The sequence below is a fragment of the Patiria miniata genome, unplaced genomic scaffold (genome assembly GCF_015706575.1).
Source record: "Patiria miniata isolate m_02_andy unplaced genomic scaffold, ASM1570657v1 HiC_scaffold_10, whole genome shotgun sequence".
In the NCBI taxonomy this organism is placed as follows: domain Eukaryota; kingdom Metazoa; phylum Echinodermata; class Asteroidea; order Valvatida; family Asterinidae; genus Patiria; species Patiria miniata.
In genome coordinates, this window is record NW_024037048.1 from 4515991 (window position 1) to 4529183 (window position 13193).

At 41.8% G+C, this 13193-nt stretch overlaps 1 protein-coding gene across 1 annotated transcript in view; it reads left to right on the top strand.

Moving 5' to 3' along the window:
• LOC119740285 overlaps window positions 1-10655 on the top strand; it is a 92984-nt gene extending 82329 nt beyond the window's left edge. Inside the window, exons 14-23 of the mRNA XM_038215552.1 lie at window positions 364-553; window positions 1084-1301; window positions 2053-2202; window positions 2827-2928; window positions 3295-3425; window positions 3999-4811; window positions 5120-5291; window positions 5661-5882; window positions 6207-6664; window positions 7208-10655. Coding sequence (XP_038071480.1) covers window positions 364-553; window positions 1084-1301; window positions 2053-2202; window positions 2827-2928; window positions 3295-3425; window positions 3999-4811; window positions 5120-5291; window positions 5661-5882; window positions 6207-6664; window positions 7208-7438 — 2687 coding nt within the window. The 3' untranslated portion in view covers window positions 7439-10655. The remainder of the gene's footprint in view (window positions 1-363; window positions 554-1083; window positions 1302-2052; window positions 2203-2826; window positions 2929-3294; window positions 3426-3998; window positions 4812-5119; window positions 5292-5660; window positions 5883-6206; window positions 6665-7207) is intronic.
• Window positions 10656-13193: the final 2538 nt, after the last annotated feature.

The window sequence follows — 13193 nt, forward strand, 5'->3', positions numbered from 1 at the left end:
TACTGGATGCCCCTCTGAATTTGTTTTGGGTTCCTGCATGGCGTTGGATTTTGGAGGATTCAGGAAGGTTCTTTGCCGAACTGCATGTAGAGTTGCGCTAACTCCTACCCTCCCAGATCTTTCAAAATCCACCAGGACATTTAAATGATGTTTTCCAGGATTGAGGAAGGTTGAACCCAGTCACCATTACTTTATGTGGGGCTTGCTGCCTGCAGAAGAGTACAAAGAATGTGCATTGGTTTGCTGCACAGTGGTGGAATTTGGAGGATCGAGGAAGGTTCTTAGCAGAATGGTTGATGCGTGTATAGCTTGTTTTGAGAGTATTGCTTTTATCTTATTGTGTTGATGACCTTTTGTCCACAGCACTGAATGTGAGCCGTGCCCTGGTCAAGCCCTCCGTCTCCAAGCTCAAGAAGACCGGTGAGCCCTTCCTGCAAGACGGGGCCTGCTGCGACGTCACCCCAAGCCTGATGAAATGCCGCGAGTGCCGCATGAAGCCCAGCTCCAGACACTCCAAGATGAACATCTTCTGCCGCTTCTATGCATTCAGGAGGTGAGATGCTCATGTTAGTGTGTGCCTCTCTCGCTCACAGAAAAACTGGTCGGAGAGCCTCCAGCACAGCGACTAAAGACTGTAAACTCACTGTTGAGCAAAGTATGAACCTCGGCCAAAATGTTACTCTGTTGAATTGATTTTGATTGTTTGATTCCACACAATAGTTGCAACCCAGATTTCCAAAAGGTAGTTTTGTTAACCCTTGGTTAGTAACTCCTGGTTCACAAAACCCTTGTTTAACATCCTGGTCACCAAAAAAGATTTGTGGTTTCCTAACCCTGATTTGATAATTTTGTCTAAAAAGCCAGTTTGGAAACTGTAGATCATGCAATTGCCTTCTTACTGGCCGAGGTGCCCCACAAAAAATCCCCGTCTTCACAGCCACTAGATAATTATTTCCAGTTCCCTGAACCCTGGTATGATGATCTCAGATATTAAACAAGTCTGACGACCATTTCTAACAAGTTGAATTTGGTATTTGATCAGGAAGTTTAATTTTGTGTGTGATTTGGTCCCTATCCTCACAGACTGCGGTACTCCAAGAACGGCAACTTGACCATCGCCGGTTTCTCTGAGCCCAGCCACTGCCAGCCAGAGGATCTGACGCCATGGTTGCCGTATCCGCCGGACCCTGACTGCCAGCTGGATGTGGAGACATCCAAGTACATCCTGAAGAAGGTTGGGGACCAGTTCTGTGAGCTGGTAGAGCAGGAACACCAGGCTAAGTCCTGGAGCATCGCACCAGGTTCGTTGAAATCTTTTCTATATATCATTAAGTATAAGACAAACTATGATGTCATTTGAAATAGCATTTTACTTTGTTTCTTCCGAAAACTGAAAAACTTGACAGAGATTGTCAGATAGTACCTCCACGTACCTTCCGTGTTCTGATACTTTCAGAATGCCAGCCCGACCCCAGTCAATGGAGCTGATAATAAGAAAACAGCGCTTACTCAATTCATGTGCCAAGTGAAAATTTAGCTGTGATTATGAAGTCTGTCACAAGCCAATGTGGCCCATCAGGCCGGCATTTATCTCCACTTTCAGTAGCATGAAATGACTGAGAATATTTCTACTCCCCCTGGATGGAGTGCTAGTCCATCGCAGGTTACTCCCCAGCTAATGCCGGTACCCATTTATACTCCTGGGTGGAGAGAGGCAAGTGGGGATGAAGTGGCTTGCCCAAGGACACAACTTATAGCCAGCAGCTGGATTCGAACCCCTGACCCTCTGATCATGAGTCACAAATCCTAACCACTAGGCCACACTCCGGCACTAGCTGTGAACATGCATTGGATTGTTTGGCAGGTTTCCTGTAATAGCTTTGCAAAATTTCCTATATGTGGCAAATTTCTGTGCGTAGTAGCTCTATGAAATTGGTCCCAATTTTTTTTTATTTGATGTGTCTTTCTGAAATATCTCCTGGCACCTCCCGATCTTCTTATTTCGTCAGCACCGTTTTTCATCGATGTGTGTTTTGGTCCCTGTCTTTTCAGGTAAAATTGCCTGGAAGAGGGCAGTAACAGGTGTGCGGGAGATGTGTGACACTTGCGACACGACGCTGTTCAACATTCACTGGACCTGTTCTAAATGTGGCTTCGTGGTCTGCCTCGATTGCTACAAGCAGAAGCACCCTAATCCTAAAGGTACCTAATGTCATATCACTACTACAAATAGGGAGCAGGCTTGCATTGCACAAATATTTATGGACGGTGCAATATTTTAAACCTTTTCTCAAAAATATGACACGGAGAAACAATCACCGGGCTTAGTTTGACTCTGTGGCAGTGAGAAATATCGGCTGGATGCTACCGGTAGTAGGGTATCAAGGAAATTATTTCTTTAGTCAGAGTTTGGCATTTATGGTTGCATACTGCTTGCTCTAAATTTGAATAAATGGAAACAAAATCCTGGGATGCATTAACCAAAAGGTACATGTACTGCATTGTACTACATTGAGTTTATTCCATGATAAACACATAAACCCCGTAAAGTGCTCAGGCATGCAACTTTTTCTTGGATCGGTTTATGCCCTGCCTTTTTAAATTCCCTTGTCTGCAATAAAAAAAAATGAAAAGCACTGTACAAGATCTTCTGAAGTCTTGGATTTTCCTCTTTTTTGTAGCTTTGCAGTTGCGTGCCTGAGTGCCTGGGCAGTTTGGGGCAGTACAGGTTGTAACAGGCAGGGTGATTTGGGGCAGTACAAGGACTCCTGGGTTCAAAGAATTTTCATTTTTACTCATTTTTACAATTTGTCTCATTTGTCTCAGCCAAACACAAGATGAAGCCTGGACTGGCTTGGCTCAAATGCATCAAGGATCAACCTCACCAACCAGACAGCCTCATACTCACACAGATCATCCCTGGATCGGGTAAGAAAATCATCACCATCATCATCATCTGTTTGTCTGTTGGGCTGGTTGTCTGTTTGTTTCTCTTGATTTTTTTATTCCTTGTCAGAAATTATGGTTAACATAAATTGTTAACTGGATTGAACTGTGTTGTTAGGTGTGCCACTCTTGTGGAAAAGCAGACACATGTGCCTAGATCAGCAATGCCATTGGGCAAATGTAGGCAGTTCACAGAGCAGAAAATGCTTGTGTTATGTAGTTAACCTGACTAAGGTTCCAAGATTTCCAAGTTCTGGGGCTTCTGTTTGTTGCAGTGCATGATTTGTGAATTGTCCTCCAGAGACAGTGTTTATCTAATTGTTTTGTGTTTTTAATTTCTATCCTCAGCACTCTGGGACGTGGGTATGTTGGTTCACCAGATGCGGACCAAGTGGAACATTGCCGCCTCATGCCCCTGCAGCAAGAGAGCCCTCAACAATTCACCCGACAAAGTGCCTGCCATCAATGGCCTCTCACCAGTAAGTTAGACCTTACTTGCATCAACTAACCGAGAGAAACAGTTTAGTAACAAGTGATCAAATTACTTATCCATCCATTTTTGTTCTGAGTTTTGCAAGGGGTGTCAGTGTATTCTTCGTGTCCATGCAACAAGGTCGTATCTCCCAAAATGGGCCGTACCTGAAACGCGAGTTTCAAGTTTCAGAATGTCAAAAGCTCGTATCTCGCTTAAAATAACCCGCATGTACATACAAAGTCAATGAACATCGAGATAAGACCTTGTTGCACGGAGCATATTTGCGCAAGATACGACTTTAATGCAGAATGGAATTACGACCTTGTTGCACTGACTTGACGTATTGTACTTGTGTTAAGTTACACAAAAAGCAAATGGATTTCTTTTTGTAGCTGAATCTCAGATCTTAGACCAGATAAAGGAAGTTTGGAATCCCAGGTTGAATGTTCAAGATGATGAAAACAATTTGATTTCTATTTATTGCAAGTGTATTCTGTGCGATATGCTGAGTGTCGGGTGTTGTCCCAAAGACTTGAAGCCCATAATATTTCAAATGCTTCACTACTTCGTTTTTCAGGTCTTACTTAATGATAAGACACCCAGTGAATCCGGCAAGACTGAGCCCAGTGATTCAGGCCACTCCACGCCCGTAAACAGCAACTCGAGGAGTCCCAAGGCTCCCAAGCTGACCTCCTTCCCCTCGGCGTCTCCCCTGGACGTCTTAGCCAACGTGGCCTCCTCCGCCCAGTCTGAGAGCACTAACCGCTTCACAAACTCCTCACCCAAATCCTATGAGCTGTCTGTGCCGGACACCAAGGCGGGCACCCTGACCACAGACAAAGTCACGCGTTCTGACGCCGAGTCGGCCAAGAGCGAGAGCTGCTCCAAGCTGCGGGAGCTCCTGACCAAGACCGCGGGTAAACTTGGACGTCCGACGGGAGGCATGGATGGCTCAGCGTACCTCATGACAGCGTTCCTCCCAAAAGGCGACAACGCCAACAAGAAGTCCACTCGCACCATGACCAGTACCTTCGAAGACATCATCGCAACAGTTGTGGAACAGAACATTTCGGCGCCGGCGCTGAACAAGCACGATCGGGGTTCTGTCAAGACACCCACCCGGCCAGCCAGCCAGCAGACGATGGCCATCGATCTACCACCAAGCATTTACACCAATCCGTCCCAAAAGCCAGACTCGCCTACCACGGTCAGCGTGAATGCCATCGGTGAGGCCGTGCTGCCGCATGTCAGACAGACCTTGACCGAGTCCAGCGTGGAATATCCTGACGTGCCTCATTCCTGGCTGTGTGATGGCAGGTTGTTGAGGCTGCATGATTCCTCGCACAAGGGTAACTTTAGAATCTTCCAAGGGCAATGGAGAAGAGGAGCAGTGAGTATCTGTATTTATAACATTCCTAACAAAACCACCTTGATGATAACAGGCAGTCATGATTTCAGCCACAAAGATTAGCTTAGGAGCAATTCTGAATTAATTGAGTTGGTAAGAAGAATAAGCATATTATGTGTAGATGCCAAACTCAAATTTCTTGTAAATCCTTTCATTCATCTACAAAAAAAATGCAAAACGTTCATGCTTTTCAGTTAGATTTGGAGACTTGGGAAAGAAAGCTGCTGACATGTTAACCCTTTGTCGCGCCAGTTGTTATGTTCTAACTTTTGTTTTTCCACTTTCTATAGCCCGTGTTGGTAAGCGGTGTCCGCAGGCTGCTGGACGAGATACTCTGGCATCCCACTTTCTTCAACCAGAAATTTGGGGAACTAGCCAACGACCTGGTTGATTGCAGCACAGGCAGTGTCATCCAGGGAGCGCCCATGAAAGACTTCTGGGACGGCTTTGAGGATGTTCAAAGTGAGTTGAATGCCTTCTCTAACCTTCCCCCGTCCCTTCCACATCCCTACTTAATCAGCCGATGGCTTACTAATCTCTAAAGCTGCTTTGAAGAGTGTGCCAACCGTTGTCAAACACTCTCTAGGGTAGATGTTGTGATTTTAGAATGCTCTCTCAATCAGTCAATTGAAGAATCTGGATTAGTCTTTTGTCAATTTCTGTTCCTAATAAACCTAAATGACGTTGATGAGGACCTTCCAACTAGATACAGTTTTTGATAAGTACATCAAAACAATTTGAAAATGTGTGGAGCCTCTCTTTGTTAATTAAACAAAATAGCGAACACTTTATCGATGATTAAAAAATTGCTCTGCTTGTACATTTTTGTAGATCGCCTGGAGACAAAGCAAGGCCAGCCTCTGATCCTGAAGCTGAAGGACTGGCCTCCTGCCGAAGACTTCGCTGAGTTGCTCCCAGATCACTTCCAGGACCTGATGAAGAATCTCCCACTACCAGAGTACACACGCAGGGAGGGCCGTCTCAACATCTCAGCACGACTGCCCGATTTCTTTGTCAAGCCAGACCTGGGACCAAAGATGTACAATGCATATGGTAAGATTTCCTCATTAACCCTGACCTAGGAGACCCTTTAAAACCCAACGGAAGGTTGGGAGGATTTTGCTGCCTAGCCACTTAATACTACAGCGCACTCACTGCCCATTGAATGAGCCTTTGCTTTGTTGCACAGTGCATGACTTATTGCATATTCAGCCTGTGCATTTTTAGAACTACAAGATAACCATGCTTAAAATCAAGATAGTCCATCTTGTTGGTGAACGTATACAGAATTTCATCATCCAATTATCTGATGACCGATGTTGTGTTTATTACTTATCGTGGTTATTGATATGATGATCTGATTGTCTTCCAATCCAGGTCTTGCGTCTCGACCTAAAGAAGGCACCACCAACCTGCACCTAGACATCTCAGACGCGGTCAACGTCATGGTGTACGTGGGCGAAGACAAGCAGGGCCAGAACGGCAAGGTCAGTACCACCACCTGCGACCTCAGCCAGGACATCCTGGATGCTATCGACGAGGTCTGCCACGACGAACAGAGCAGGCAGCGGGTCAGGGAGACCGGGGAGCGACCGGGGGCCATCTGGCACCTGTTCCATGCCGACGATGCCGACAAGATCCGGGAGCTGCTGACCAAGGTGGCCAAGGAGCAAGGCCAGGAGGTGCCGGAGGATCACGACCCCATCCATGATCAGAGCTGGTACCTGAATGAGGTGATGCTGGATCGGCTGTACAAAGAGTACGGGGTGCAAGGCTGGCCTATCGTGCAGTGCATGGGAGATGCTATCTTCATCCCTGCTGGGGCGCCACATCAGGTACAGAAATTTACTAAGGCTTTTTTTGCCTTTTCACTGATGTAATTTCATATGCAATGTATCCTCTATGAACAACAGAATTCGGTTTGGGGTAACACCATGTGGTACTAACTACGGTCACTCAGTAGCTATTCAGTTCTGATAAGAACCTGTCCTGCGTAAGAACAGTCATGATAAGAACAGTCCTGATAAGAACACTCTCTTGACAATGACTACAGCAGGCTAGTCGAAACGTTGAGACCAAAGACAAGTTCTTTTAGAACTAAGCAGGACTGTTCTTAGCAGAACTAAAACTACTCAGCAAAAGTTGATAATAAGCAGGACAAGTTCTTATCAGAACTAAATATCTACTGAGCGACAGTAGTTATTACCACATGGTGTTACCGCAAACCAAAACGATACTGATACTCCACCATGCAAAGTCTAAAATCTTATAACAACAGATACTTCGTCGGGATGAAACAGTCCTGCACAATCATCTTGTTTCCCTAACAGTTTTGATTTATGTTGGTCTTCCCACCTCCCCCCCCCCCCCTTCTCCAGGTGAGAAATCTTTACTCTTGCATCAAAGTGGCCGAGGACTTTGTCTCTCCGGAGCACATTTCCCGGTGTTTCCAGCTGACCCAGGAGTTCCGACGTCTCAGCAACACCCACTCCAACCACGAGGACAAGCTCCAGATCAAGAACATCATCTTCCACGCCGTCAAGGACGCTGTGGGAGTCCTCATGAACCAGGAGAAGCAACTGCAAGCTATCGGCGACTCCCCACGGTGACAGGAATTGTAGGGAGTAGGCTTTGTTGCTGCATTCACAGGTTATTTGTCCTGGAGTGGGTGGTCCAGATATCCTCCAGGGTTGCAGATTTTAGTGCAGGGAATTGAATCCCATGGCTTTTCCCATCATTTCCCCTGAATGCCCTGGGATAGTCTGTGGCATATTTTCCTACGGGATACTTTTGAGGGATGGGATTGCTGTTTGTCCTTTTGAGTCATGACATTGTCCCCTGAAAACTTGTCACCATGCACTACTTTAACATGTTATTGGCCTTCATTGCCCATGAAAGCCAATGAGACATGTCTTAAAGCTAGGGAACTATGGACGAATATCCAACCCCTCCCCCCACCCTTTTTTTTTGAAAGAGGAAGAGTTTCTCTCAAACCAGACAGATTTGGGGAAAACTTATGGTCTACCTACACAAAGTAGTCTGGATTTCTTGTCTTTCAAGATGCGGCTTGTTTTTTTTTATTGATTGATGGAGAGACTTGCAGATTTGATTTGTTGGACCGTGGCTGTCTGGTAGCCATGGCGAAGGATGAAAATTGACTTCCTTGACTCACAAGTTGGAGGAATGAAGAAAACACATGAAATTTGTGGCTGATATGTGTGATCAAATAGAGGGGAGATTTCAATACATCACAGATCACCCATGTTTATCGCACTGAATAACAAAATTTTGCACAGACGTTTTTTTTCTGAGGCACAGGAACTGCCTGTGTTGACTACCATAAACATGAGTATTCTAGCATCTGCTTATAGCTGTTCTTACACGCACTATATTTGTATGGATATATGAATTCCTTTATACGATGATTGGAGGGAACACGGGACATCTGTTGAATGAGAAAATTACCTCAATTCTTGTTTGTTTTGGTTTTCATGTGGAGAGGGAGTTGATGTTGAGATCGATGTTAGTGGGAATTGTACTGAGAACTTTCATCAGATTTTCCCCAAAAAAACTTTTGTGCATTGTCAGTGAGCTTGCACTTTGAAGAGTTGAATTGTAAAATGTCATATTGATTGATTGAGAAAGTGTAAGTAGACGTTAATTGATTGCAGGTGGTTACATAATCCAGCTCTTGTTTTTTTTTTATCGGTTTCATTTGTGTGGTTTGTAGTTATTATTTTGGAAAGTGTGACACTCCACTTCTGTGTTTATATCAGATGTAGTTTGGTCAGTTCTTCTTTGCGCCAGAGAAAGATTCGCTCTCCTGGGAACATTTTCAACTTTGCTGTTTCTGCATTCACCATAGCTTTGATCTGTTTTGGTTTGGAAATAATATGGTCATAAGTCTTGAGTGTTGTGACTATCTGGGTTTTGTTGTTTGTTTTTGGATAGAAATGACTGGTGAAGAGTTTTTGAAGCACACTCGTGTTTTCCATTTGAATGGAGCATTCGGGGCATCTTGACCATTTGTTGGTCTGGCCTCGGTTTGAGCATCACGAGTTGAATAACACTGTTAAAAAGTGCAACTCAGATTTACAAATTTGTGTAAAGAATTGAGTTGAGACTCTAGCGAAACATGTCCTAGTCTCTTATTGTTTGAGCTTGATTGTAGTGCATTGGATGAGAACTTTTTCTAGTATTTTTTTGTTCTTGTAAAGTTGTGGCTCCTTGGTAGTGCTGAAGTTAAAAAGCTGAGAAAAAAACATACATTCCACTTTTGTTCCTTTTTTTTCTTCTGAACATGGTTTGCTATTACAGTATTGGCTGATTGTCCTGATGTCGGTGGAAACCTTGCATTATTAAATGTTTTGTGTTCATTAATTTATAGGCAGTTGTTTTGGTGAGATATTTGGTTCCCTCTCAATGTTGTGCTTCATTGTATTCCCTGAGTAGCAAATATGAAATGTTTGATATATTTAGGCCAAGCAATTTCGGAGAGTGATAAATTTATCCATTCATCTGACCTACTCTAATACTTTTTTTAAATCTATGTATAAGACTTTGTTTTGTTGTACATTTACACTGAGCCATATCTGTAATGTTTTTGCAAAGATTTCGCTTTCCAGAATAATAAACGATTTGAGACAAATTTATATTATTTGTGCACAATGGGAAGCCTTGTTTAGCCATTTGTAAGTGATTTCTCGTGACAGCGCAAAATAGTTGGCATTTGAGATTTAGCCGTAAACCCAATGCAAAGAAAGAGGGTTTGGTAAAGCTTGGGAAGCCATGAATTTATCCCTGTATGGTGAGCTCTTTCAGTAGCTTTGATGAAGATTGTTGGTGGAAGTGTGTACACATTTCCAGAAGAATTCCAGTTATTCAATGAAGTGTAAATTGTAATTTGATTGTAGCAAACAGTTCAAGCTGTGCTTGACTGGTTGTGGTTGAAATTGATCCTTTGGTTTTTTTTACTGCCTTAGCTGATTAAAACAAATCAAATAGATGAAATGATGAGAATTCTTAGAATGATAAACTGAAGACAAAGTTCAGTTTAAGTGCCCTTGGACAATTGTTTTTTCCTGTACAAATATTGTATATTATGAATGAAAATTGTGTGTAGTGTGTATGTACATGTACATTGATTTAATACCGTTTTTTTTAGTGATGGGAAAACAATTGTACAAACTCTAATGGCCATACATACATTGTTGTTTGTGTAGGATGGCACAGTAGGCTCACGGTCCCTTAGTAAGTAATGAATCGGTTGTCATAACTGGTGGTTTTTCTTTTTTGTTTATCTAGTGTGAACAGAGGGTTGAGCTGCGTGAGTTTGCCTTTATAGTGTTTGTACATGTAGCGAGTTCAACATAATGGATACATTTTTCTGGGATTAGTTATGACAAATGACAAAATACTGTGTCGTTTCACCTTGATCCGTGTCCGGCGTGCATGGCATTCTGGGTAATGCAGTGCATTCTGGGTGAAGTGAACTGGGTTTTTTTCTGATCCTTCATATCACTTGTGTAGCTGTGCTGTATATATGTCACATAGTGTTATTTTTATATGAAAGAAAAATAGATTAAGTCAGGCTATAAAACGAAGGGTGTGGATGCGGTTGGAGGTGTTCACCAACGCGAACCTCCATCCCCCCAAAAGGGCTTTGTACAGTTGAAAATATGTGAATACACGCACCCTATTTTATCAGAGATTAAAAAAAAATCAAAAAATCTAAAAACTATCTGTATGCATGGCTTGGCTTGCTAGAGCTCATTATTACTATTAAATTGTAAAATGAAGGAAAAAAATTATGAATCTTAAAATAAATTTTGTCTTGTCTTTGTCTTTATTAAGGAGTCTGGAAACCAATGAAAAAATTCCAGGATTTTGTTTTGGTAAAGACAGCCCCCCCCCCCCCCCAGCACCAATTAAAAATCCAAGTTTACACAAAAAGCAACCCCTATGTTTGTTTCTCAAAGGGTCTACTTTTGATTAAAAAAAATATGAGCTAGTTTAAAGTTTTACCGCATAAGTTAGATATCGGTTTTTTTTATAATTTTTTTTTCTATCAACACAAAAATTATTAAATTGTGAATAAAATATCGACCCGCGTTCAGGTTTGGGATGAAACATTTAATACATTTTATCATATCTCATTCTCCCATGGTGGACTCGTACTTGCCCAAACAATGCAGAAAGTCCTTCAGAGGCAAGAGGAGAATCAATCACTATTCAAACACCCCCAAATTTGCAGATTTTGGTAATTTTTTTAAAAATATTTTAGGAAAAAAGTTCACATTTTCGACCGGTTTTGACGCAAATTTTAGGCCATATTTTCTTTTCAAAAAGGCATCTGTCCACGACTTGCAGTGGAATGTCTTCTATGGTCCATTAGGCATCTTCCCTGCAAGTTTCAAGCAATTTCATATTTTGGCCAAAACTGAAAAAAATGCAAGGGGTTAGCCTTACATTTTTATCAAAATTTGGCCAAAAATTGACTTTTCTCCAAACAATGCAGAAATCCCTTCAGAGGCAAGAGGAGCATCAATCACTATTCAAACACCCCCAAATTTGAAGATTTTGGCAAAAAAATCATAAATATTTTAGGAAAAAAGTTCACATTTTGACCGGTTTTGACCCAAATTTTAGGCGATATTTCTTCAAAAACACATCTGTCCACGACCTGCAGTGGAATGTCTTCTATGGTCCATTAGGCATCTTCCCTGCAAGTTTAAAGCAATTTCATATTTTTGCCAAAATTGAAAAAAAATGCAGGGGGTTAGCCTTACATTTTCATTAAAATTTGGCCAAAAATTGACTTTTCTCCAGACAATGCAGAAGGTCCTTCAGAGGCAAGAGGAGCATCAATCACTATTCACACACCCCAAAAATTGAAGATTTTGGCAAAAAAATTATTAATATTTTAGGAAAAAAGTTAACATTTTCGACCGGTTTTGACCCAAATTTTAGGCCATATTTTCTTTTCAAAACCACATCTGTCCACGAATTGCAGTGGAATGTCTTCTATGGTCCATTAGGCATCTTCCCTGCAAGTTTAAAGCAATTTCATATTTTGGCCAAAATTGAAAAAAATGCAAGGGGTAAGCATTACATTTTTATCCAAATTTGGCCAAAAATTGACTTCTCTCCAAACAATGCAAAAAGTCCTTCAGAGGCAAGAGGAGCATCAATCATTATTCAAACACCCCCAAATTTGAAGATTTTGGCCAAAAAATCATTAATATTTGAGGAAAAAAGTTCACATTTTGACCGGTTTTGACCCAAATTTTAGGCCATATTTTCTTTTCAAAACCACATCTGTCCACGAATTGCAGTGGAATGTCTTCTATGGTCCATTAGGCATCTTCCCTGCAAGTTTAAAGCAATTTCATATTTTGGCCAAAATTGAAAAAAATGCAAGGGGTTAGCCTTACATTTTATCAAAATTTGGCCAAAAATTGACTTCTCTCCAAACAATGCAAAAAGTCCTTCAGAGGCAAGAGGAGCATCAATCACTTGTCAAACACTCCCAAATTTGAAGATTTGGGCAAAAAATCATTAATATTTTAGGAAAAAGTTCACTTTGACCGGTTTTGACCCAAATTTTAGGCGATATTTCTTCAAAAACACATCTGTCCACGACCTGCAGTGGAATGTCTTCTATGGTCCATTAGGCATCTTCCCTGCAAGTTTAAAGCAATTTCATATTTTTGCCAAAATTGAAAAAAAATGCAGGGGGTTAGCCTTACATTTTCATTAAAATTTGGCCAAAAATTGACTTTTCTCCAGACAATGCAGAAGGTCCTTCAGAGGCAAGAGGAGCATCAATCACTATTCACACACCCCAAAAATTGAAGATTTTGGCAAAAAAATTATTAATATTTTAGGAAAAAAGTTAACATTTTGACCGGTTTTGACCCAAATTTTAGGCCATATTTTCTTTTCAAAACCACATCTGTCCACGAATTGCAGTGGAATGTCTTCTATGGTCCATTAGGCATCTTCCCTGCAAGTTTAAAGCAATTTCATATTTTGGCCAAAATTGAAAAAAATGCAAGGGGTTAGCCTTACATTTTATCAAAATTTGGCCAAAAATTGACTTCTCTCCAAACAATGCAAAAAGTCCTTCAGAGGCAAGAGGAGCATCAATCACTTGTCAAACACTCCCAAATTTGAAGATTTTGGCCAAAAAATCATTAATATTTGAGGAAAAAAGTTCACTTTTTCGACCGGTTTTGACCCAAATTTTAGGCGATATTTTCTTTTCAAAAACGCATCTGTCCACGAATTGCAGTGGAATGTCTTCTATGGTCCATTAGGCATCTTCCCTGCAAGTTTAAAGCAATTTCATATTTTGGCCAAAAT